This window comes from Dendropsophus ebraccatus, chromosome 9, assembly GCF_027789765.1.
Source record: "Dendropsophus ebraccatus isolate aDenEbr1 chromosome 9, aDenEbr1.pat, whole genome shotgun sequence".
Taxonomy (NCBI): Eukaryota; Metazoa; Chordata; class Amphibia; order Anura; family Hylidae; genus Dendropsophus; species Dendropsophus ebraccatus.
The window spans coordinates 49777924-49804638 of NC_091462.1; the positions used below are offsets into that span (position 1 = coordinate 49777924).

At 45.5% G+C, this 26715-nt stretch overlaps 1 protein-coding gene across 1 annotated transcript in view; it reads right to left on the reverse strand.

The window, feature by feature from the left end:
- The window catches only part of SLX9 (SLX9 ribosome biogenesis factor), an 83866-nt gene extending 68008 nt beyond the window's left edge, over window positions 1–15858 (reverse strand). The window contains exons 1-2 of the mRNA XM_069985226.1: window positions 15654–15858; window positions 12249–12357 (exon numbers count right to left, since the gene is read on the reverse strand). Coding sequence (XP_069841327.1) covers window positions 12249–12357; window positions 15654–15812 — 268 coding nt within the window. The 5' untranslated portion in view covers window positions 15813–15858. The remainder of the gene's footprint in view (window positions 1–12248; window positions 12358–15653) is intronic.
- Between the last annotated feature and the right edge of the window lie 10857 nt (window positions 15859–26715).

The following is a 26715-nucleotide window of genomic DNA, read 5'->3' on the forward strand; positions in this document are numbered from 1 at the left end:
GGATCCGCAGCGCTTTTAACGCTGTGGATTCGCAGCGAAATCCGCTGTGCATCCAGTGTCGGTGCATCCCTATGAGATTACATCCTGCTGCGTGTATGTAAGTTAACCCCCAGGCGGCCAGCGAGAGCATACATCACCTCCTCCCCGCTCTGGCTTGCTTCGGGAATCCCGGCATCTGCTCATCCCGCACAGCCAATCAGTGTGCTTCCCCACCGCAGCCACTGATTGGCTGAGCCAGAAGTCCCGCAGAGAACCCCCGAAGCAAGCCGGAGCGGGGAGGAGATGATGTATGCTCCGACCGCCGGGGGGTTCACTTACATACACGAGCGGGATGTCAATTCCGCTGTGTGTATGTATTCTCATAGGGATGCCCTCCGCTGCAGATCGGGTGTGTGAAGGCACCCTTAGAGGGGGTGTGTAAGTGTAAGAGTTATGCTTTTACACGTGAAAGTGTTAGTGTGTGTGTTTTATGTATTGTTTTTACATTTTATTTGTGTGTGTTTTTGACTGGCAGGAGAGGGTAAGAGGAGAGGAGAGAGGGTAATAGGAGGGTGGATGGCAGGACGGAGGATAGAGGGTGGTAGGAGAGAGGGTGGGTGGCAGTCAGGAGAGGGTGGGTGGCAGCAGGGAGGGAGGGTGGTTGGCAACAGAGAGGGTGGGTGGCAGCAGGGACGGTGGGTGGCAATCAGGAAAGGGTGGGTGGAAGCAGGGAGGGAGGGTGGCAGCATTGGCAATCAGGCGAGGGAGGGTGGCAGCGAGAGAGGGAGGCAGCATGGAGGGAGGGTGGCAGCATGGAGGGAGGGAGGGTGGCAGCATGGAGGGAGGGTGGGTGGCAGCATGGAGGGAGGGTGGCAGCATGGAGGGAGGGAGGGTGAGACAGCATGGAGGGTGGCAGTATGGAGGGAGGGAGGGTGAGACAGCATGGAGGGTGGCAGTATGGAGGGAGGGTGGCAGCATGGAGGGAGCAGAGGGCGGCACCATGGCGACGGCGGCAGCACACGGGGAGGAGGCAGAGGCACCGTTCACCGGCCAGGAGGAGGAGGAGGTATCCCGGAGGGGGGAGGCAATGGGGGCCTGGGGGAGGAGGAAATAACACAGGGAGGTCAGCGAGCAGCAGGGAGCCGCTCGCTGATCTCCCTGTAACGGAGGCAGCACAGGGGGGAAGGGGGAGGAGGAGGAGGCAGCATGGGGGAGAAGGCGCCCGGAATACCACAGGACCACACCGGGCGCAACGCACGCTGCTCCCATCATCTCCTTCTCAGCTAGCTGATTCCGGCTAGCAGAGAAGGAGATGATGGGAGTAGTAGTAAAGATCGCCCGTGATTGGCCGGCTTGTGGTTACCAGGCGATCTGGGGGCCGGATCCACGGGCAGGTGATGCCCGGGCACTGCTGTGATTGGTGCTTTCTCGGACAGCACCAAATACAGCTTAGTGCCGGGGTCCGGTCCCGGAAACCGGGGAAATTGCTGTGATTGGCCGAAGAGAAGTCATCGGCCAATTACAGCGATTATTGTCACAGGGGGCAGGGAAACTGCCCCCTACGTGACAAAGGAAGATGTCTGCTGTAATGATCAGCAGCCATCTTTACAGGAGCGCCGCACAATTTCGGGCAGCGCCCGTTTAAAGGGCCGGCGTACCGGTACGTCATGGGACCTTAAGTGACAGTGATCCATGACGTACCGGTACGTCATGGGTCCTTAAGAGGTTAAAGTGTCACGGTCGTTAAAATTTTTATTGCAGAAATCAATAGTACAGGTGATTTTAAGAAACTTTGTAATTGGGTTTATTAGCCGAAAAATGATTTTTTTTATCATGAAAAAGCAGTTTGAAGCTCTCCCCCCTGTCTTCATGGTTTTCCTATGGAGAGAGAAAGTAAAAGCAGCAAAACAGGACAACAAAGAGTTAATTTACATTCACATCCCTAGCTGTCTCACCTGACAATCCCCATGAACCTCTCTGACCTCTAATTAGGGCTCTGAATAGCTCCCCCTGAGCAATCCTTTGTTCTTGGCTCTCAGCTGCAGGCTAATCTCCCCCCTCCCCTCTTCATAGACCAGACAGATCCCACTGATGAAAAAAACTGTAGAGATTTCCTGATTCTGAGGAGTGGATGGCAGAAAGGAGAGGAGGGGGGACCTGGGAAAAGGCTTTTTACATGCAGATAATGGCATACTTGGCTAATAAACCCAATTACAAAGTTTCTTAAAATCGCCTGGACTATTTATTTCTGCAAAAAAAAAAAAAAAATTAACGACAGTGACACTTTAAGCCCTTATCCCACCACCATAAGATGTCCAAAGGAGGTAGGCATATGTTGGATGGAGATAAAGAGAATTTTGCATAAGTCTTTTGCTGAATTTATTGATCTATGGAACAGAGTGCAGTCTGCTGCATCCTATGCTACAACAATTAAACTTACTGCTCTTGCTCTCACAGACTCAAGCCTTTTAAGTATTACCTGGGCAGTCATTTACCTGAATGGCCATGATGCAATATTACAACTCTTCTGCTTCAACGACTTGTGGCAAAATCAGCTGTTTACTGGCTCCCGTAGTGACTGCCAGTAGAGAGACAACCCTTTGAGGTGGAAAAGCAAGCAGATGCTGATTGTTACTATTACCTAATAGTGTTGAGCGTAGAGGCCAAACTGTTCCAGTTCGGCAATATTCCCAGAACGCAAGCACTCAGCATTTGACTCCCCACGGCTGCAGAGGTTGGATGCAGCCCTAGGGAGCCCTGGAAAGCATGGATACAACCATAGGCTAGTTTTCTAGGACCCCCTCCCTAGAGCTGCATACAAGTTCTGCAACCACACTGAGCCAAATGGCAAGTCTTCGGGTTCGGAAAATGTTGCTGAATTCAAACAGTTCGGCCTTTCACCTCAACACTCTTGCCAAACACCATGGAGGGAGCCTGAAAATGTAAAGGTTGCTTTCATCAATAAGGGCAAACCAGCAACAATCTAGCTAGCTGACTGGCACAAGTTAAGTGTAAACAGGCCCCAAGTGATTGCCCTGGAAGCTGGAGTAATGACAGTAATTTTATTCTGAGGGTCATTACCACACACAGTTTATTTTACTCATCTAAAAAATGTAAAATAGTTTTGCACTTTGCATCATATTCTGTTATTTTTTTTATTTGTGCCTAAGGAAATGTGTGGGGTTTTTTTGTTGTTGTCTTTGATTTGCATATTAGACTAAACATACATTTTTTGTGGGGAAAAAAGTTCTTATAAACGCACTATAAATACTTAAAGGGAACAAATGTGCTGAATATGCTCCCAGCAGCGCTACATAGCTGTCCTAACAGGTTCCCCCACCATATAAGCTGTTTGTTCGTCCGTAGCTTTACATCCTGGAAAAAATGTCTTATTACAGCATGGAGAGAGCTGTGAACTAGGCATCGGGACAGAGTCCGGCCCGTAACCAGTCACAGCTCTCTGCCTGTCAGCACGCTTTGCGAGGGTCATTGACAGGCAAAGAGGTTCTGTCTCAGACTTCAATGGAGTGCATTGTTGCATTGAAAATAGGTCCCTATTTTTACCTCAAAATTCTCCCCATATGTAACTTTTATTTTGCTGTGTGTGAAGAATGTTAAGGATAGTTAAGAATGTGGACGTCTAATAATAGTAACTGTGCCACCTGCAACAAAAAGTGAATGATAAAAAGAGGGAAAATGTATAACTGGATAAACTTAGCCCTGGCAAGATGGGGGTTATGGTGGCTTTAAAAGAATTACAAAATGGTAACAAATAATGTAAAGAGCAGATACTGACATCACAAGTTACTCCAGACTTCATTTAATGCAAAAAATAAATAAAAAAATGTACCCAAGACAGCGAGCAGAACAATGGGTTCAGCGTTCCTGTGGAAAATTAAAAATGACACTTATTGCAGCAAAGGGAAAGATATAGATCTCCGCTTCCCTCTCCCTAAGGAGCTGAGCAATCTCACATATCGATATTGTGTACACAGAACAAGTAACAGAACCTTCCTGCCCAGTGAATCCCAAGAGAGGAAAGCATTTCCCAATCTCCAGACTACCAGCCTATATTGAATTATATCAAAAATGAAGGTTTAAATGGCTTAGAAGATAAGCCTTTTGTTGTGACGGTCATGTTTCCTATCTTGAGTACATGCCCATTTTACCATCAAGTGTACAAACTATTATTGGGGATAGTCCAGCACCCCACACACCCTCACTCTCCCCTCCTTAAAATAAAACAAAAAACTATTTATTGTTAATTTGATCATGAAAATATTTACCTCACATTTAGAGGGTTGGTGAAAAAGAAAAATAGGCTTCTCCTCCGGCACAACATAAAGAATCCATCCACTGCCTGTACAACTGAGATACCGAGCATGTGCGACCACTGGTACTGGACACAAGGTGGACATTCTGAGATGGAAGAGACATCAGTGGCTGAAGGCCAACAGAGACACAAGAAAGTGCAGCACAGCTGGACAGAACTCTGTGACAATGGCGGCAGCTAGGGTTGTGAGTTTTTTGTTTTACAGTGGCCTGCGTCACCCTGAATAGTCATAAAAAATATCCTTCAGAATATCTCTTTCACATTCAAGTGATGACATAAAATAGATAAGTTCACATGTGAAACCTACCCTAACAGCACTCGTTTGCTCCTCGTTCCCTGCTCGCTGCCGACGCCATTACATGTGGGGAGGCCATGGGGAACTGCCCGCCGGGTGATCGCTAGATCGTCTGGGAAGCCCACAGAGGATAGTTTTGGTCTGCTGACCCCGCTCCTGTTCCACGGAGCGACCGCAGCAGATCACGGATACCACAGTCGTTTGTCTTTCAACATGTTGAAAGACAAACAACAGCAACGATCAGCCAACATCGTTCATGTCGGCGGATCGTTGCCTTCTATTACACAGGACGATTATCGGCCGTAACCGTCGACATCAGCCGAATGCAGCCGATAATCGTTCCGTTCAATAGGACCTTTCGTGTATGCAAGTCTGTCATGTACACCCTAGTCTTTCAATAAAAAATAAAAATCCCCCCCATTGGTATATTACCAGACAGACACATAAATTAAATGATGGGGTATACAACAGAGCAGCATGTTGTGACTACTCCATGTGCTGTAGATGTTCTTCCTACAAATGGTTCAGCATTGTACCTTTGTGCTGATCACAATGCAGGCTTATTTAATTGCTGTAATAATTCATGGCTCCTTGCAAATTACAGCAAACAAACACAGTGCACTGGCTCTTATTGTGTTTATAGAACCACAAAGCCTGATAAAATATGCCTCAGTGCACACATAAGCAAATCAAGTCCTGTAAGTAGTAATAAGTGTTTAATAAACTAATAGTTCATTTACCTCCCTGTTTTAAACAGTTTGCAGTCAATGAAAGAAGACACTGGTATCAATAAAAAAAAAAAAAAGTAAGATCCAGTAAAGTTTTAAAATGTGGAAATGAGCGAACTTACAGTTCAAGATCAGGTTCACGCAAACCTGAAGATTCAGCATTTGATTCCTGCAGGCCTAGGGGCAGAAAATCTGCAGCATCAAATCTGCTGCAGATCTTGTACATATGAACGCCCACTTAGGGCCCTATTCCACCGGATGATTATCGTTCAGATTATCGTTAATCGTTTGAATCAAAACGATAATCGTTCGGTTGAAATGCAGTTAACGATTAACGACCGAATGAGAAATTGTTGATCGCTTTTTAAGACCTGGACCTATTTTTATCGTTGCTCGTTCGCAAAACGTTTGCATTGAATAAGACATTGTTCGGTCATTCTCAGTAGATAAGAACGCAATTGTGAAGAAATGGCGAAGAAAAACGATCGCAAATACGATCATAAGTAACTATTATCATTCCATGGAAATGAGTGAACGCTTTTAGGTCTTTCGCAATAGCGGTCGTTTGAGATTGTTAATCGTTAACGATTATGCAAACGATAATCGTCCGGTGGAATAGGGCCCTTAGAGCAGCCTCCTGACTACCTGTATGATCAAAGAAAGCTCCAAGTCTCTCTGTTTTAACCCTTTAATTGCTGCAAGCTGTGACCACAGTAAAAGCAAAGTGCACTTCTCCCTTTAATTGGGAAACCTTCTGTAGTCAACCACTGGAACCTAAGGACAACCACAGAGCTGTCTGTTCACTTATCTTTATTCTGAAATCATTTGCAAGAAGATATTTTTACATTACTGATTCCAGATGGCACAAATAGATTTAGATCCGCCATAAAGGACTATATAATAACAAACACTTTAATCGATACAAAGTGAAGCCAAAAGTACTAAAATACCAGTTTACGATACGAGAGGCTATATACATGATTGCTAGCAAGCTTACAATGCTGGTTTTACATTTCAGTGTATAATTACGTACCGCTAAATGGCTGGCAGAGAAAATCCTGCAAGAATGACAATGCTTAGATTTTATTTTCAAGTATACTATTAAAGATAAAAATTATATGTTTATATGCGTTTAAAAAAAAAAAAAAAAAAGAGAGACATCAACACATCAAATAAATGGCTCATCTGCACAGCTATATATAAGAGAAAATACTGAGCCCATCGCTTTAAAGCGAATGCACCACTAGGTACATCACTTTGCCTTTTTTTACATGAATAGACTGGCTGACATGAAGCACTGAAATCAATGGAGCCGCGTCACGGAGGGGAGATCGTCACACTGGGGGTCGGCGGGACCACCCTCAGTGCTTCATGCCAGGCCGGTGCTGGGGAAAAAAAACTTGCGTAGTGCACGGGATCGGGAAAAGGACCACAGCACCGACAGACGTGTCACGCTGGTGCCTGTCTATTCATGTGAAAAAAACACAGAGAGATGTACCTAGTGGTACATTCGCTTTAAAGCGTCACCTTCATTACAAAAATTTTTTGATTGATATGGGTCTGAACACTCAGACCTGGACCTATCAGGAAAACGAGTGGGGAGAGGACAGCAATGAGCGCATCTTCTTCCAGCTCTGAGTTAGAAAAAAGAACAGTCAGGCTCCATAGAGCTTTATTATAAGTCTGACTCTTTTATAACTCAGAGTGGAGAGTGAACACACTGCAGCACAGTCCTCTCCCTGCCCGGTCTGTCGATCGGTACAGGTCTAAACACTCGGACCGATTAAAACTTTTGACAAGTCTCTATGAAATATCACAGTGACACTTTAAATAGAATGACTACAGTGATATTCTAGTAGTTAACCCTGGTGGTTACTGTTCCAAATACAAAAGGGACTGCACTGTCAGGGAAGGAGGGGAAGTTTAGAGAAAACCACAGGAAATACACAAATCTATTTCAAGGAGAAGTCTAGTTAATATGATGGACACTAGCTGAGCAGTTTACATAAACGGCTTTCTCTTTCTTGCACATATAGATTTGCATCTGGCAGTTAGGTGGAGGTTTTTTTTTCTATCATCAACCTGGCCAAAAGAAAGAAACAGGCCACTTAAAGTGACTTTGTACCCACAATCTGACCCCCCAAACCACTTGTACCTTCGGATAGCTGCTTTTAATCCAAGATCTGTCCTGGGGTCTGTTCAGCAGGTGATGCAGTTATTGTCCTAAAAAACTATTTGCAGTCCTGTCTCAAATAGGCGTGGCCTAGAATGTATGTGCCCTAGGCTTGCAAAGCCTCTCAGTCCCTCCTCCTCACCCTCCTAATCATTAGGAATGTTACAGGCAGGTATTCCCCTATTCCTCACCTGTGTGAGCACAGCACATGGGCTGGATCGTTAACGCACCTGTGCAGTGTTCAGACAAGTGATGAATAGGAGAATACCTGGCTAGAGCATCTTAATGGTGAAGAGGGCAGGGAGGAGGGACAGAGAGGTGGTGCAAGGCTTGGGCACAGACGCTCTAAGCCATGCCAATTTGACACACTGCTGCAAGTTTACATGTTTTTTAGGACAATAACATGCCGAACGGACCCCAGGACAGATCTTGGATTAAAAGCAGCCATCTTAAGGTACAAGTGGTTTGGGGGGGGGGGCATATTGTGGGTACAGAGTCGCTTTAAGACAAGGCCTTCTCAAACACTTGAATCTATGGGGAAGCTGGAGCCTCACAAAGGACTACATACTACTATGGGGCATAACCCCCAGCTAAATACTACTACTCTACTGATGGTGATTGACAAGGCAGCGAGTCCATTATACTACAGAGCAGATGGCAGGATAAAACAGTGGTGAATAATGTAGGACCCTCTCTCACTAGGAGCTATTACAGCGATAACTTAGTCTCAGGGGATACCTGCCCATGACTACTTGCGAATTTTAACAATGTCCACAACTTTAAAATGTTACTTTCTTCAGGTCACACTGATTTCACAGGAACATGGTGCGAAACATTTTAAAAAAACTTAGCGATTATGAGTTGAAGATGTAGGTTTATGACTAAACTCATTTTTTTATTTATTACAGAATGAAATAGGTAAAGGTTTACTACCTTGACTGATAACAAAACCTTTCTGGTCCTGTTGGTAAACAGATCAATACCCAGGTGAGAAAGGAAAAAGTACTGGTTCACTTACCTACTCTACAATCCTTTTATCTAGAAACCATAGCTCCAAACCAAAGCTAAAACCACATACAAATCAAACTTCACACATCCTGTCCCATTAGTATGAATGGTAGTGAGGAGATATAACAGACATATGACAGTAGACATGTGAAAGGATGAAGGTTCCCTTTGAAAATAAAACTGAGACTCATTTTATCATAGGTGTCATGATTTCCTTTTTTTTTTCTTTTTTTTCAAACTCCAATATGTTATTTGCCCCTAAACCAAAAATCCATTAGGGTAACTTCACACACACTGGATTCGCAGCAGATTTGATCTAAATAACTGAACACCGCATCAAATCTGCTGCGGATCTGCTGCAGATCCGGTGTGTGTGTGAAGGCAGCGATTCTATACTGACGTAAAAGTGTGTTAAAGGGATACTCCAGCGGGGGGCACTTTTTTGCTGGGACCAGGGAGGAGGTGGCTGAGAGAAAAGACGTCCACTCACCTCCCTGGTTCCAGCGGCGGGTCCCGTATCACGGCGCTCCGGTCCCCGGCCGCTTCCTGGTGTCTGATGCGGGCCCGAGACGTGACGTCTCAGGTGCGCTCAGCCAGTCAGTGAAGGAGGCGGGATCCGTTTCAAGTCCGCTCAGATCCCGCCTCAGTCACTGACTGGCTGAGCGGACCTGAGACATATTGTCTCGGGCCTGCGTCAGAGACCAGGAAGCGTCCGGAAACCGGGGACCGGAGCGCCGCGATGCAGAACCCGCCGCTGGAACCGGGAGGTGAGTGGACGTCTTTTCCCTCAGCTACCTTCTCCCCGGTCCCAGCAAAAAAGTGCCCCCCCCCCCCCCGCTGGAGTACCCCTTTAAAGTGTAAGCACATTAAGCACTAACAAGTATCGTGTTAAAGGGAACCTGTCATCTGCAAACCTCGCAATAAACTGCTGACAGTGTGGGCTTGCAGGGCAAGGAGAAACATAGAGGGCAATTGGCTAAGACCGGCATTTCACACTTCTGTGTTTAGTAACTCCCGCAGGCATTGGATTCTGAAAAATCATTAGGAGGTTTGGGCCTCTAAAATGAATCTTCCGCTGAAGCATGTGGAAATCTACACTGATCCTGGCATGGCGTACATTAATACTATGGTTCATGACAGTTATTGGCAACTATAGTAAATCTGACATACCATAGAGGCTCTTTTTTTATTTTATTTTTTTTAATAGCAAGGATAGCATAAAGCGTTTATTCCCAAGCCCAAAAATTGTCCCAAGCTGGAATGTCTCACTGCCATCGGCTACATTGATGCTACAATGTGAATGCATGATGCATGTATGAGGTTTAGACTGGGCTTGGTGCTCAAAGCAGAGCCCTGTCTGTAAAATAAGCTGGAAGGAGAAAGAATTTCAGCATGGAGCACTTTAGGGGCTTGGGAACTCCTCTTTGACACTTGCAACTAGGGAAAATGCAGTTTTGAACCCCGGTCATTTAAAAGAAAGGTAGTATGTGTCTTCTTGTCCTACCAGGTAACACTGTCAAAAGGTTTGCAAAGGAATCTGGAAGCTGCAAAATCCTCTACAAATTTGTTTCTTCCAAGTACAGGAGAACTAAGAACAATCTAAGTGGCTGCCGAATTTTACATACATTAATACATAGTAACAGAACTTGATATACTGACACATTGTAAAGTATTCCCATTAGAAGGGAAGCCCTTTAATAAACCACATGATGATAATAATCGTTCTAGGCACTGATATCAATTTGTAGCCATGGAACACCTATTGATGTTCCATTCAAGATTCCTAAAGGAAATTGTTAACTGCATCAAATTTCAGGTGCTGATCCAGGCCATTCATTCACATGAGCAGTTCATAGGAGCAGGCCCTGAAATAACAGGATGAAAACAGCTGCTGCCATTCCTACACAAATTTAATAAGAAAGGAATCTGCATGTGAACACAGTGTTTGTGTGACAGACAACTGTGCAAACAAAGTATAAATAATGCTCTTCAATATAGTGCAGAGTTCTTTGGAAACTTTGAGTAACTTTATCCTACAAGCCCAACATACATATGTATTATACCCTGGATTAGTTTTTATACCCAAGTGTCAGATCACTACCTTGTAGGTTTTGCATTTTATCCTATTTACAGCAGAGCTAGTGAAACTAGGCACCCCTTAGTAACTGGTGAGCCGCAGAACTGGCAAAACCAAGAATATGCTGCACAGACCCCCTTCTTTGGTTACACCAATTTATTGTTCAGAAATAACTGATAATTTCATTGCTGTGGGGCCAATTTTAAAGAAACCTGTCATTTCTTTTATGTAATTTGGCATGGACTACACCTACCGTATTTTCCAGCGTATAAGCCAAACCCTGACTTTCAAGAAGATTGTCGGGGGTTTGCCTTATACGCTGGAAAATGTTAACCCCTGCCTGACTGAAGCCCTGCTGCGGTCAGGCAGGGGTTAACCGCAGCTAAATAAAAAAAAACAAAAAACTAACTGTTAACTTAGCTGGGGCCTGTATGTCACACTGCCTGCGCTTGGAAGGGGACAGGAGGCACGTGGAGGCCGGGAATGGGCCCCAGGTGAGTTAAGAGTTTTGGGGGGGGGGGGGGGGGGGGTTTGTAGTGGTCGCCCCATACAGTGGGGATGGGGCCATTTTTTTAACTTCCCCACCATATGGGGCAACCATACCCGGCATATAAGATGACCCCCGACTTCTAAGAAGATTTTTCGCGGTTAAAAAGTCGTCTTATACACCGGAAAATACGGTACTTCTAAGGTCCTGGTATCAACACGTTTTAGGCCTTTTCACGCATCAAGAAATCCAAATAAATTTCCTGACCCATAGGGGTCTATTGGACATAGACACCCTTTAGGATTTTTCCTGAATGGTGTTTATTCTGGAATAGAACAGAAATTTATAGAACATGTCCTATTTTCATCCACATTCTATGGGAGTGTCCGAAATTATGAAAGCTTTCCCAATGCGTATCTGGAAAAAGTCCTGAATTACAGACATTATTACAGACAGGAAATCCTGAAAACGCTCATGATCAGGATTTCCTGACAGTAAAAACCTGGACCTGTGCAGGGGGCTTAAAGTGACGCTGTCACCCCCTTTCTGCATTGTGACTTTTCTTCTCAGGGGTAAAGGGTAAATTTTGCAGTTTTCATACCTTATTTTATATCATACGTCATGGTGTTGGTTCCAGTAAAAAGAGATCTTTTATCATCTGCGGATTTCACTATCTGGGTGGGGCTTCAGGACTGAAGCACCACTTAGCCACGCCCACAACGCTACCGCTGGCCTCACAGCGCCCCCCCGTGATATCATCGTTGTATAGGCTTTGCCCCCTTAACAGCCATTGGAAGGGCGGGGCCTATGCATAGATGATGTCACAAGGCGGAGCCTACTGTGTGATGTGTGCATGGCTAAGTAGCGCTTCAGCCGTGAAGTCCAGATAGCACAATCCGCAAATGAAGAAAGACCACTTTTTACTGGAACAAGCACCATGCCGTATGATATAAAATAAGGTATGAAAACTGCAAAATTTACCTTTTACAACTGTGTAGAGAAGTCATAAAGCAAAAAGGGGGTGACAAAATCACTTTAAGCCTAGCTGGTAAAAAAAAAATATATATTGAGAATCCCTGATTTAGAGGATCAGTGGAAAAAGGCAAACAGAACAATGACTATAATAAACCATGAAAGGTTAAACCATTAGGATTAGCAATTTCCATACCTTTTTTGGCAGGGACGAAACTTTTTGTTTCGACTTCTAACTTCTGTGTTAAATTTTCAGGATCAATCTTAGTTGATGCAAAGATATCCGAGGACATTAACGCCCAGTCCTGAGAAAAAAAAAGAAAGGCAGTCTTTAAACATTTTCATGATGTTTTTTAACATGTTAATTGTATTTTGCCAAATAGGTAACAAGTGTGATAAATATGGATATGCATAAGTAGCAAAGCTCCTAGGGTATTTATTAAATGTGTCCATGGACCCATGGAGAGTGTGCTTATGGCATCCATGATGTAGATATAGCTATTTGTTTAGCACACTTCACAACCCTCAGCTCACTGCAATCTCCATACAGTCACACTAGATATCTTCATAGAAAGCCTGGGAGTGAAGGATGCGTTGACTTTAGAAATGACTTTGAAATGCAAAACCCATGTTAAACCGCTGGTTCTGTTATGTACATTACAATACAGAAGATACCTGTTATATCAGTCTTTGTGTCTATCTTCCACCGACAATTGCACTTCAAAGTGTCAGAGAGGCATGGCCTAGGGACTTCAGTGCCCTATACTCACGCATCTGTTCTGGGAATCTCCACCCTACTGTGCACAGGTATGCAAACAAGGCTTTGGCTTACAGCGAAGATCACTGTAGAAATCCTGAATGTTTAACATGCAGGCGACAGATTTGCTTTCAGAAAACCAGCAAAGTAGAGTGATTGTTTATGTCAACAAATGAAGTTGTGGTTTCTAGTTTTTAAATGGGCTCTGAAAACTAAAAGGTAAGACTTGATGGAATATCAAGTGGGGAAAAAAACCACAGCAATCACTAAGCTCGAAACAGCTGTCTATGGATGGATGCCTGGCTGGCAAACCCTTGTCATGTCACAATACTTCCAACTGAAATAAACTGAATGGGCCACCCTGGTATTTCCCTATCTGTGTCCCAACACTCACAACCGAGTGGGACTAAAGGGGCTATGTATCAGGGTGGTTTGGTGATCTCCCCACTGGAAGGCACCCCATGGCAACAGGTTTTCCTTCCCTGGAAGGATATCTGGCTATCTCACAACTGAGGCTCCATGGATCCTTTTTTGCAAAATCAAGTGGAAAACATCGGCCAAAAGTGTTTAAAGCGAATGTACCATCAGGTACATTCGCTTTAACATGACCCAGCGCGAGCACAGGGAAGCCGGTGCCGCAATCCATTTTTTTAACCGCGGCCCGGTTTGCGTGTATGGCGCCGTTCTATCCACGGGTACCGGGCCAGGCCGCCCCCCTGTGGGAGAAATCCCCCGCCCCTCTAGAACGCGGCTCCATTGACTCTAATGGAGCCGCATCATAGAGGGGCGGGGGATTACTCCCACTGGGGGCGGGCCGGCCCGCCTCCAGTGCTTCAGCCCTGTCATCTGTGGACAGAACGGCGCCGTACACGGGAACCGGACCGCAGTTCAAAAAATGGACTGCGGCACCAGCTTCGCTGCGCCGATCTATCCGTAGGTCATTTTAACAGCGAATTTACCTGGTGGTACATTCGCTTTAAGGGTACAAACCCACTTGACGTATTTGCTGCGTGAATCAGTCTTAAAAATAAGCAGGCAAATTGCAGGTTGGCTTTATACAATTGTTCTGCGTTAAAATACGCAATTGCGTATTTTTGAAGCGTGAAGCTACATGCGTTTTTCGCACAGGTTGTTAACAACTGATGCTTTGTAACAACAAGCTTCACGCTTCAAAAATACGCAATTGCGTATTTTAATGCAGAACAATCATATAAAGCCAACCTGCGTTTTGCCTGCTTATTTTTAAGACTGATTCACGCAGCAAATACGTCAAGTGGGTTTGTACCCTAAGGGTACAAACACACACAGCGTATATGCAGCAGATACACAGCAGATTTGATGATGTGTTCAGTTATGTAGATCTAATCTGCTGCGTATCGCAGCAGTAAATACGCAGCATATACGCAGTGTGTGTTTGTATCCTAAGGAGAATGTCTCATATCACCTGAAGGCACCTGGTGGTACATTCACTTTAAGGAGAATGTCTCATATCACCTGAAGGCAGCTTAGAGTCTGAATGACTCTCCAAGTGTAGGTGTATTTCTTCTCACACTCCAGAAACGGATAGGTTAATGGAATCTGTTAGGGTTGTGCCCTTCATGCTGCCTGAACTATAGGTAGCATAAAGCATCTGAAAGCCTGCAGTAAGCTGTAAATAGCATGTGAAGGGTCAAGGGGACATCTCTCTAATGATTTTAATATGTATGAGCCTGTGACCCATCCCAACAAATTCACTAATACTGTATGTTCAACAGACTGTCCCTGTAGTCAGTGAAAGCACTGTATATACTGAGTTCCAATGTACATAGTCTCACTAGTAGACAGAAGCTAATGGTGCGTTTACACAGAGATTTATCTGACAGATTTTTGAAGCCAAAGCCAGGAACAGACTATAAACAGGGAACAGGTCATAAAGGAAAGACTGAGATTCCCTGTCTTTTCAAGTCCATTCCTGACTTTGGCTTCCAAAATTGGTCAGATAAATCTGCCTGTGTAAATGCACCATAAAAGTACATTATTTTGGCCTCTTATTAGAGTGATACTTGTCAAGCTTTGCTAGATGAAACAGTGCAGACAGATCAGCACATGAATTGCCAGTATTAGTAAATTATTCCCTGTGAGTCAGAAGCAGGTAGCGAGTTTAGCTAAAGTGCCTTGAGGTTTTCTGGCCCTTAAAGGTAGGCAATGCCAGTAAATAAAAACACCTACACCCGCCCATGTGCTTACTCCTTATCCAGAAACACCGCCACTACCCCAGACCGCCCAGCAGATGTTCTGCAGTGACATCCTGAAGCCTGGATCTTCTGGGCAATCCAGGCAGCTGCAGTGGTGGAGCAGAGGGGCATTTTTAATGTTTTCTTATTACTGTCACTGCCATCACTGAGATAATTTGTCTAAGGAGCCTGACACCTCTCATATTTATTTATTTTATGAGCTTTTACCAAGAAGATTTATAATAGGGGTTTATGTTTGCCTCCATGGATCCTCTCCTGCCCAATCTGACACTGTGTCTATAACACAGGCTATGAGCGATCGGCCATGCAGATGATCCACATTTTGTAATGGTATCTAAAAGGGGAAACCTTATTATTCTATCCTCTACTACCCTTCCAGTAACAGTGACAGCAAAGGCAGCTGTGACCACAGATGAGAACAGTCAGTAGTCAGCAATGTAATGTGTAAGGAGACACCTGGTTCTACCCACTCAGCATACTGATCCTTATAAGCCACTGCCTCACAGCTGGACGCTGTAGTATTGCTATAGATCAGAGACTAGTGACTGTAGTGATGGGACCAGCCCGAGCCATAGGCTAGTGAAGCTCTATGCAGCCATGCGTTGCTTACCTTCCCCCCTAGCGGCGTGCTCCAGGACTGCGGTACCGCCACCTCAGCAGCACCGGGAAGCTTGTAGCCTGGGGCAACAGGGACATTTTCTGCAGAAGAATCGACTTTAACAGCCGCCACATGCAGCTTCTGCCGAACACGTTTTATTTTTCCTACCATACTTTCTAGTTCCGGAAGCGGGGGGCCGCGTCACCACGGCAACGTCCGGGAGAATTTAACTTCCCCTTAAAAAGTGACAGTAACTCAAACGTTCCGGGGAGCAAGTGCCCCACATGCAGTCACTGAGAGAAAAAAAAATCCATTCAGATGTCTGCCTGTTTTTAAGGAGCAATAGCTAAAGTGTCCCTCTGCGACCCGTGGACCCAGCTGACTGGACAAATGGGAGTCCATTAGTGGAATCATGTAATGTGGGCAGTTAAGGATGGCTCCCTGAAGCAGTGGGGAGGTGTGAGGAATAATCAGGGGCCACAGGATTTAGATGAGGTCAGAAGAAGCAAGAGGAAGCTTATGCAGTGCATAGAGGGAAAGAACAGCACAGTAAATACCAAGGACATGGAGGCACATCATAGTGTACACCTTCATTTTATGTATTGTTTTATACAGCATAGTAACTGAGCTGTATGTCATGTACCCGGCTCCTTCAGCTGCAACATCACGAACTAGCTGATCGATTGCATACTTAGATAGTCAGTGATTGGCTGAGCAAGCAATTGATCAGTCAGGTGCGTAACATTGCAGCTGGAAGAGCTGCATGAGGCCGGTTGCTGTCAGTGGAACCTGTGTGTAGCGCTAAGGGGCACCAGGATAGGTAAGTATACTTTATTATGTTCCCGCACCAGGCTGCCTTCATAACTTTTTTTTATTTCATGGCATCCCCCCAATGAAGCCCCATTGGCATTGCACTTAATCCCCTCAGTGATGCCCCCTGGTATTGCATACCTCCCAACTTTTTAGATGGCCAAAGAGGGACACTTGTGGTTAAGTCTAGGAAAATGTTTACAGACATTTCTATACTTTTTAATTCAAGGATGCATTCACACATACAGGATCTGCTGCAGATTGATAGAATCACTTATACAGGATCTGCTGCAGATAGATGCAATCACACATACATAGTTGCCAAGATTTAAAATTGTTTTTGAGGGACACTTAAGTGGTAAAAGGGGTGTGGCTTATTGTGGGTGTGGTCTTGGTGGGGTGTGGCCTATCATTGGTGTGGTTTCAAAATTTTCCAGTTAGAATTTACAGTCAGAACAACACAAAAGGAGCATTACACACCCCACTATGAGGTCCCCAGTATATTACACCCCCTAGTATCAGGTCCCCAGTATATTACACACTCCAGTATTAGGTCCTCAGTATATTACACACCCCAGTATTAGGTCCCCAGTATATTACACCCCCCAGTTTCATGTCCCCAGTGTATTACACACCCCACTAAGAGCAGGCTGAGACTCAGATAGCATTCTACTGACTGACTGTACATACTAGAAGTTTGTGCCCATATGATGCAGCTGCACCCCATCATCATCATACTAATACCCCCTTCATCCTACTGCTCCTCCATCATCATACTACTACCCCCTTCCTTCTCCTGCCCCTGCATCATCATATTACTACCCTTTCATCCTCCTCCTGTCCCTCCATCATCATACTACTACCCCCTTCATCTTCCTGCCCCTCCATCATCATATTACTACCCCATTATTATTCTCCTCCCCTCCATCATCATCATACTACTACCCCCTTCATCCTCCTTCCCTTCCATCATCATAGTACTACCCCTCTCATTCACCTGCCCCTCCATCATCATAACACCACTACCCCCTTCAACATCCTGCCCCACCATCATCATACTACTTCCTCCTTCATCCTCCTCCTGTCCCTTCATCATCATAACAGTACCCCCTTCAGCATCCTCTTGTCCCTTTATCTGTTCTTAAAACAAAAAAATATATACAGTGGTACCTTGGTTTAAGAGTAACTTGGTTTGAGAGCGTTTTGGTTTAAGAGCTCACAGTTTTTCAAAATTGTGACTTGGTTTAAGAGCATTGTTTTGGTTTAAGGGCTCCCTGTACTAGGTGGGAGCGCGAGTTAGGGAGGGACATGGTCTATATAGCGGGGTTTACAGCACTGTACTCTGACCCAGGAAGTCTCCCTTGCCTTCCAAATCATAGCAGATCCACTTCAGGCTGGGGCTTACATCAGGGGACAGGACTGTGGAGGTAATCTCTTCATAGTTGTAACCCCTCTCTCCCCGGACAGAGTGCTGCATGTATGTACCCACATCTGTACTGCTCAGTCCTTCATGCTCCCTGCAGTCTCTGTCAGTCCTGATGAGTCCATGCTGAGCACACACCCCTTCTTCATTGCTGTCATGTGACCACACAGATCTCTGACAGCAGTCCTGCTTCTCTATTCTAGCATGTTGTACTACACTACTGCATTATAGGGATCTGCAGTTCCACCCTGTATCTACAAACTGCTGCTGTGTTTCAGGTTTATGCACTTATACATTTTACTCCACATGCTGATTGCTATACTGCACAGTAACCTATAATATCACATATTCAGCTGTTTATAAATGTTTGTTTCATTTGTCTTACATGTTATTCAAAATATAAAATCATTATTTTTGGGGAGTAGAACCAATTGTCTGCATATCAGTGATTTCTTATGGGAAAATTTGCTTTGGTTTAAGAGTGGATTTGGATTACAAGCAAAGTCCCAGAACGAATTATGTTCGTAATCCAAGGCACCACTGTACTTATCTCACCAGTATGGTTCCTCTAGTCCCCCAGGGACTCCTCTCCCTGCTCTGTATGAGTTACATCACTCGCGCTGGAAGGGATGGGGCTTCCCGCGGCATGGGGCAGAGCTTCCCGGGACATACCCAGGACATGGTTTTGGGGCTGACTCCTCCGAATCGGGAAAGTCCCCGCAGAACCAGTAATGTTGGCAACTATGCACATACAGGATCTGCTGCAGATTGATGCATTTAGTTACATTGATATCTGCAAATCAGCAGCAGATCCTGTATGTGTGACTGCATCCTTAGATCCCATTAACATATAGTAACCCTGTCTGTAATTATGGTCAGGCTTACTGATGACAGGACTACTATGTGTTAGTAACTATCCACATCTGCATGGACCCCCTGTCAGATACGTGACACGTACGCACAATGGCTTAATTCATTTTTTGGGGCACAAGTCATGTCACATGTCCCCACCTACAGATGTTTGTATGTGGCCTGCATGAACTGCATGTGTGAAATGATGTGTGAAAAGCACCGTAATGTCACATGGTTCATCTGAATATAAAAAATTTTAGGATCCATCTCGCACCACATGATGGAATAATATGCAAGTCTATTATACAATAAGAAACCGGACACTTTCTAGAGCAACATAGAAAGTTTATTAATGCAAATTTAAATCCTAGGTCAAAAAGAGGGACATGTAAGGGGCAAAGAGGGACACTTGGGAGGTATGGTATTGTACATAATCCCTTTCAATGTACCAAATAAAATAAATAAACATTCCAGCAATTACTGGATCCTATGCCTTCTCTAGCAGTCTGGGCAGGTCTTCTACACACATCGTGCAGGAGAAAGGAAAAGATGTGTGGCACCCTGGCTTACAGGAGCCAGCATGCACTGCGCCCTCTTGTGTCTGACGGCTGCCACACAATACTTAGCAGGTGTAATGCCTGCGCCAGGCACAGGGCCAGCTGGATTTACCAAGAGGCGTACGCCTCTTAGTAAATGCGGCGCAGGGGAAAGAGGTGAGGGCTTTATTTAAGGAGCAAAAAAAAAAAAAATTGGCTCTGTTGTGAAAGGGATAAAGGGTATTTCACCCCAAAAATTCTTTTACATGAAACATCCCTCCCAAAGCTTCACAGTGATTAATTTAGTATTCTGCGCCCTTTTGGAACTTTTTCTGCAGACTCACCCCCTCTGTACACAAAAAATGAGCTAAGCTTATTCTTCTCCACCATGCTCCTTCCTCCTGGCCCCCACCTTCCAAGACTTAGATCACATGTCCTCCGCCTCTTCAATTGACTGGGTAAGCGATTATAACCCTGCCCACTGAAGAGACAGAGGGCACAGGACCCACTGACATCACCTTCAGTGGGCGTGCCTCCAGTAAGCTATGTGTTTTTGTTACTACATATTCTCTGTCTCTGTTACCCCCTCCCTTCCCACCACCACCCAGGATCACTGTATTGCCCCCTTTGTTTCCGTTAACCTTCTCATCCTGCCGCAAATGATCACTGTGTTGCCCCTTCCCTCTCTTCCCCTCCATACCGTTCCACCCTTCCCCACCTGCTGCCCATTAACAATTTCTGTGGCCCCCTCCTCTCCTTCATACCTTCCACCTCTGCGTATATCGTATATCTCCCTCACTCCTTCCACCTCTGTCCCATTCCTCCCCCCCCCCTCCCCTGATGCCCATTAATATTGTGTGTGGCCTCTGTGTCTTCTACCTCCTTCCTGTTTCCACTCGCCCTCCCCATGAGCACTGCGTGGCCCCCTCTGTCTCCTTCTTCCACCTCTGCTACCCCCTGCCACCGCCCATGATTACTGTGTGGCCCCCTCTGTCTCCCTCTCTCCTTCCACCTCCATATGCATTCCCCCGGGTGTGGTCTTACAGCACATTCTAAGCTTGAAATGTTGACATAGAATGTTTGTAAATAATGTTTGGCATAGAATGTTAAAATACAAGAAAAAAGTCTGCACGTTACAACCTCCACCCTGCCTGACTCCACCAAGTCAAGCACTTGCAATCTTCAATACAATAGGTACGAAGGAAAAAGGAGATTCAATCTTACCACAGCAATGACATCATTAGAGATGAGCGAACCGGTTCGGCTGGTATGGGATCCGATTCGGATTTTTCCAAAAATCCGAGTCTGATCGGATTCGAATTTTTGGAAATCCGCTCCGATTTTTTTTACCTTGCTTTCTAAAATGGCAGCCGCCATTCTAGAAAGCAGGAAGTGTTCCGGGCGGAAAAAGCGCTTTCCCATGATGCCCGGAACACATCCAATCAGCAGGGATCTTGAACTAGTCCACCCCCTGTGTGACGTCGGTATTGCTTTAAAAGGAGCGGTCACATGACCGCACCACGCAGTGTGTAGAGAGAAAGAGGAAGCATACTGTTAGAGGTGCACAGAGCTCATCATTGACAAAAAGCTGCTGGTGCTGCTGCTGTTGTGTACTACAGACTACTAAGATATTGTAGGAAAGGAAAGATTAGGAAAGCGGAGAGGAGAAACATCTAGTGATTGAGAGAGAAATATAGAGAGGGCGAAAGATAGATAGATTAGACATAGGACAGCAAAGGGTGCACGGAACAAAAATGTGCTGTACAGATATACAAGTCCTATACGTCTTTTCCTGAGAGACAAAAATACCTGGTGCAGGTGTATATCATAAAAGTGCTATATATATATATATATATATATATATATATATAGACAATTTCTATACTTGTCCTATATATTACAAGTCCTATATATTACAGAAAATACTGTTCTCATCTACCAAGTGTAGAAATCAAAATTTGAATATAAAGTAATGGCACAGCGGCAGCAGGAAACCTCACAAAGCGTTTCAGGCAGAGGGTAGGGCAGAGAGTCTGGCTCAAGGGGCAGAAGAGGAAGTAGCGCAGGAAGAGGGTCCAGTGGCAGGCCTGAGCTTCCTTTGTCACACCAGGGTCGTGCCCACACGTCTAATTCCACAGTCCTGGGGTGGCTGGCTCACACTTCGACGTCCACAAGGATGGGTAGTGAGAGAGCCAGCCAGATATCTGTGGGTACCTCGGACACGACCCTGACTTGGCACGGGCACGCAGCAATTCCCCCACGTCCTCCATCTGACATCCGATATCAGAGCAGGCCCATGTTAGGCCTGGCAGGAGAGCAGTAGGCAGTAGACGAGAGAGGGCTGGGCAGGAGCCTGATGAGGATGATAGCATCATTCTGGAACAGGATGATGCTACATCGGATGTTAAATGGGATCCATTGCAGGATTTGGCTTATTCGACGGATTCGTCAACCGGGAATCCGTTCGCCAGCAGGCCCGCCACAACTAAAAAGCAGACAGGCAGCAGTAGTCCACTAACAAGTCAGAAGCGTAGCCGGGACAAGCAGATGACCACTGGGGAAACCTCCTCCACTGCAACCCCTAGTATCGGCAGCACCCGCCCATCATCGCAGCTAGACTCTACACCTCGCCTGTGTGGCAGTTTTTTAAAAAGTGCCCGGAGGATACCTATGTGGTCATCTGTCGCCTGTGCTACAGGCGCATTAAAAGAGGCAAGAGTTGCCATCCTGGCACCAGCGCCATGGCTGCCCATATGAAGCGCCACCACCTTTCCGCCTTGGAGAAACGGGGTGATAGTGGGTCACAGCAGGCCCAGACAGAGCCGCGGTCAACAGCAGCAGGAAGCAGCACTAGTCAGGGGGGCCTTTCACAGAGTCAGACCTCCTCTGTCTAAGGGAGTGTGGCTTCACTCCCTTCTTTGGTGGCCCCTGTGTTGCTAGCAGTAGGCAGCCTGGCATCATGGAGTCCCTATACCAGAGACAGACATATGCACCCAGCAATCCCGCAGCAGTCAAGCTGAACGCCCCTCTGGTCAAGTTGCTGGTGCTCGGGGGAAGGTGCCGAGTCGACACTACTTTTCCAACACAGCTATCCCGGCCATGTATAGCTATGTTTGCGAAAAGGTTGCTGACTCGCTGAGCCATTCAGTGAGCAGACATGTACATTTAACCACAGACATCTGGAGCTGTAATTACGGGCAAGGGCAGTATATGTCCATTACTGCTCAGTGGGTAAATATAATATGGCCGGCAGACCCCCAGCAACTTGGCCAGGGAAGGGCGATGACACCACCCCGTTGTTACAGCAGGGTTCCTGTGTCGCGGTCCACCTCCACCTTCTCCAGTAGGTCCAAAACCTCCTCAACCGCCAGTGTTCCTCCCTTGTACCACTTGGGTGTAGCACAGAGGTGTCACGCTGTGATGCATCTAGCCTACCTGGGTGAAAGGAGACACACAGGGGAAGAGCTGCACCATCTGCTCGAGATGGAAATCCTCTCGTGGCTGACTCCACGCCATCTTAAAGTTGGGACGGTGGTGAGTGACAATGGGAGCAACATTCTCTCCGCACTGCGTCGAGGAGGTATGAGGCAAGCTCTGTGTATAGCACATGTTTTAAACCTAATAGTTACACACTTTCTAAAGTCTTCATCCCATTTACAGACTATGCTGTCAATGGCTCGAAAGCTGTGTAACCATTTCAGCCATTCACTGGCATCCATGTTTACTACTGCTGTGTCTGCCCTTGCCTCCTTGTTGGCTACTGCTGGGTGTTAACTGGCATCCAGGTTGACTACTGGTGTGCCTGCCCTTGCCTCCATGTTGGCTACTGCTGGGCCTTAACAGGCATCCAAGTTGACTACTGGTGTGCCTGCCCTTGCCTCCTTGTTGGCTACTGCTGGGCCTTAACTGGCATCCAGGTTGACTACTGGTGTGCCTGCCCTTGCCTCCATGTTGGCTACTGCTGGGCCTTAACTGGCATCCAGGTTGACTACTGGTGTGCCTGCCCTTGCCTCCATGTTGGCTACTGCTGGGCCTTAACTGGCATCCAGGTTGACTACTGGTGTGCCTGCCCTTGCTTCCTTGTTGGCTACTGCTGGGCCTTAACTGGCATCTAGGTTGACTACTGGTGTGCCTGCCCTTGCCTCCTTGTTGGCTACTGCTGGGCCTTAATTGGCCTCCATGTTGACTACTGCTGGGACTTAACTGGCATCCATGTTGACTACTGCTGCTCCTGCCTGGCCTCCATGTTGGCTATTGCTGCTCCTGCCTGGCCTCCATGTTGGCTACTGCTGATCCTGCCTGCCTTCCATGTTGACTACTGTTGCTCCTGCCTGCCCTCCATATTGGCTACTGTTGCTCCTGCCTGGCCTCCATGTTGACTACTGTTGCTCCTGCCTGCCCTCCATGTTGGCTACTGTTGCTCCTGCCTGGCCTCCATGTTGGCTACTGCTGCTCCTGCCTGGCCTCCATGTTGGCTACTGCTGCTCCTGCCTAGCCTCCATGTTGGCTGTTGCTCCTGCCTGCCCTCCATGTTGGCTACTGTTGCTCCTGCCTGGCCTCCATGTTGGCTACTGATGCTCCTGCCTGGCCTCCATGTTGGCTACTGCTGATCCTGCCTGACCTCCATGTTGGCTACTGCTGATCCTGCCTGGCCTCCATGTTGGCTACTGTTGCTCCTGCCTGTCCTCCATGTTGGCTACTGCTGCTCCTGTCTGGCCTCCATGTTGGCTCCTGCTGCTCCTGCCTGACCTCCATGTTGGCTACTGCTGCTCCTGCCTGCCCTCCATGTTGGCTACTGCTGATCCTGCCTGCCCTTCATGTTGGCTACTGCTGCTCCTGCCTGGCCTTCATGTTGGCTACTGCTGCTCCTGTACTGGCCTCAAATGACTATTGCTGGACCTCCACTGGCCTCCAATGACTACTGCTGCTCCTTCACTCCATTTGTGACCTTTTTCCTGCATAGACCCTCTAATGGTGAATTTCCTGCATAGACCCTGTAATGGTGAATTTCCTGCAAATACCCTGTAATGGTGAATATTGAAGTCTTAAAAAAAAAAATGACTTTGAGATAACGATGCTACTGACATGTAGAGCCCTAAATTTAACCAAATACACTACTCCCGTATCATATAGATGCTTTAAACTATGAAATCTGAAGAAATCCGAAATTCGGTCCGACCGAACTTTTGAAAAGTTCGCTCATCTCTAGACATCATGAATCCGATATGTTTCCAACTTGCACCGGAGAAGACCGGGCGAATAATACAGTTTCTGTAATGACATAAATTTTTCTCTTTCGGTCATAGATGCAGCATAGAACATAGCACTCAGCTGATGTCTCACATCTCACAAACGCCCAGGTACATCCTCCACACAATAAAAAAGATGGACATGATGCTAAAATGTTAAAACTCAATCAATTAGACACAATGACAATGATATTCTCTTTCAGTGATGAAACAAGAAATCCCAATCGTCTTTTTTTCTCTTTTTTTCTTCATACTATTGACATCTGGATAACTTTATTCTGAAACTACGGGAGAGGAAGAGCTAGGGTGTAAGTCATTGTATGGATAAAAAAATTGTATGGGTAAATAGCCAAACTTGCCGACAATTTAATAATATAAATATTATATATTAAATCTACAAAATATATTAAATCTAATATGTTTAATAACATTAACTGAGAATGATATCTATATGATATAAAACACCCATATGAGCCATTGCGCTGGGTCTTGATGTTACAGTGATAGCAATAATTGTTGCATTGTAGTAAAGACCCATATAAGTCAGTGGGCTGGTACATGGCTATAGATACTCTTTAGTGCTACATTTTGCCGACAGCCAAGCTCTGTTGGACCAAAACATGCAGCACGTATGTACACTGTGTATAGTGCCATAGTTATTCTTCCCATGTGGTATGGAATGTTGACCAAAAATGTTTATATAATGTAGGATTAAAATGTTGGCATAGATTCTAAGCTTAAAATGTTAACATAGAATGTTGACATATAATGTTGGCATAGAATTTTAGCAAAAATGTAGATATAAAATAAAGGCTTACAATGTTTGCACAATAGGCTTATAATGTTGGCAATGAATGATGGAATAGAATGTTAACATTAAATATTGGAACAAATGGAGGCATAAAATAAAGACTTACAACAGGAGTGTCAAACATGTGGCCCTCCAGCTGTGGCAAAACTAAAATTCCTACAATGCCTGGACAGCTAAAGCTATAGCTCTCAAGGTATGATGGGAATTGTAGTTTTGCAACAGCTGGAGGGCCACAGTTTGAAACTTGTGGCATAGACTTAGAGATGAGTGAAGCACTCATCTAAACGTAGCGAAGCGCTTCGTTTGATCTGCAGTTCACTCATCAAGCCACCGGCCTTTAATCACTACTCCGCTCCCTGCCACTCTTCCCAGGATTTCGGGAAAAGCTGGATCCAATCCCGGGAAACTTCTCCCAATCTCCCAGGATTGGATCCAGCTTTTGATGGATCAGCAGGTGGAGCGGCAGGGAGCAGAGCAGTGATGAAAGGCCAACAGCTTAATGGGCAGAGCGCAGATCAAACGAAGCACTTCGCCTCGTTCAGATGAGCGCTTCGCTCATCTCTACATAGACTGTTGGCATAGAGTGTTGACATAGAATGTATACAAAAAATGTTGACAGAATATTGGCATATAATATTGACATTGAATGTAGGCTTAGAATGTTGGCATAGAATGTATACTTAGAATGATGCCATAGAATGTTGGCATAAAATGTAAGCTTAGAATGTTGGCATAGAATGTAGGTTAAGAATGTTGGCTAGAATGTTGACATGCAAAATATTGCCATAAAATGCAAATAATGTTGGCATAGAATGTTAGCATAAAATGTAGGCTTAGAATGTTGGCAGAGAAAATAGATTTAAAATGTTGGCATAGAATGTTAGCATAAAATGTAGGCTTAGAATGTTTACATAGAATGTTAGTTTAGAATATCGGAAAAAAATATAGGCATATAAAAAATACTTGGAATGGCGGTATAGAATGTGGACTTAGAAGGATGGCAGAGAATGTTTGCAAATGATGTTGGCATAGAATCAGCATAGAATTCTGACAAAAAATGCTGGCATAGAGTATAACTATAGAATATTGTCAAAAAATGTAGGCATAGAAAAACACTTGGTAAGTTGGCATAAAATGTAGGCTTAGAAGGCAGAGAAATGTTGGCATTAAAGCGACTTTGTACCCACAATCTGACCTTCCAAACCACTTGTACCTTCGGATAGCAGTCCGTTTGGCAAGGGCTTCAAGTTTAAAAGTATTTTTTTTAGGACAATAACTGCATCACCTGCCAAACGGACCCCAGGACAGATCTTGGATTAAAAGCAGCTATCCAAAGGTACAAGCAGTTTGGGGGGGGACAGATTGTGGGTACAGAGTCGCTTTAAATGATGAT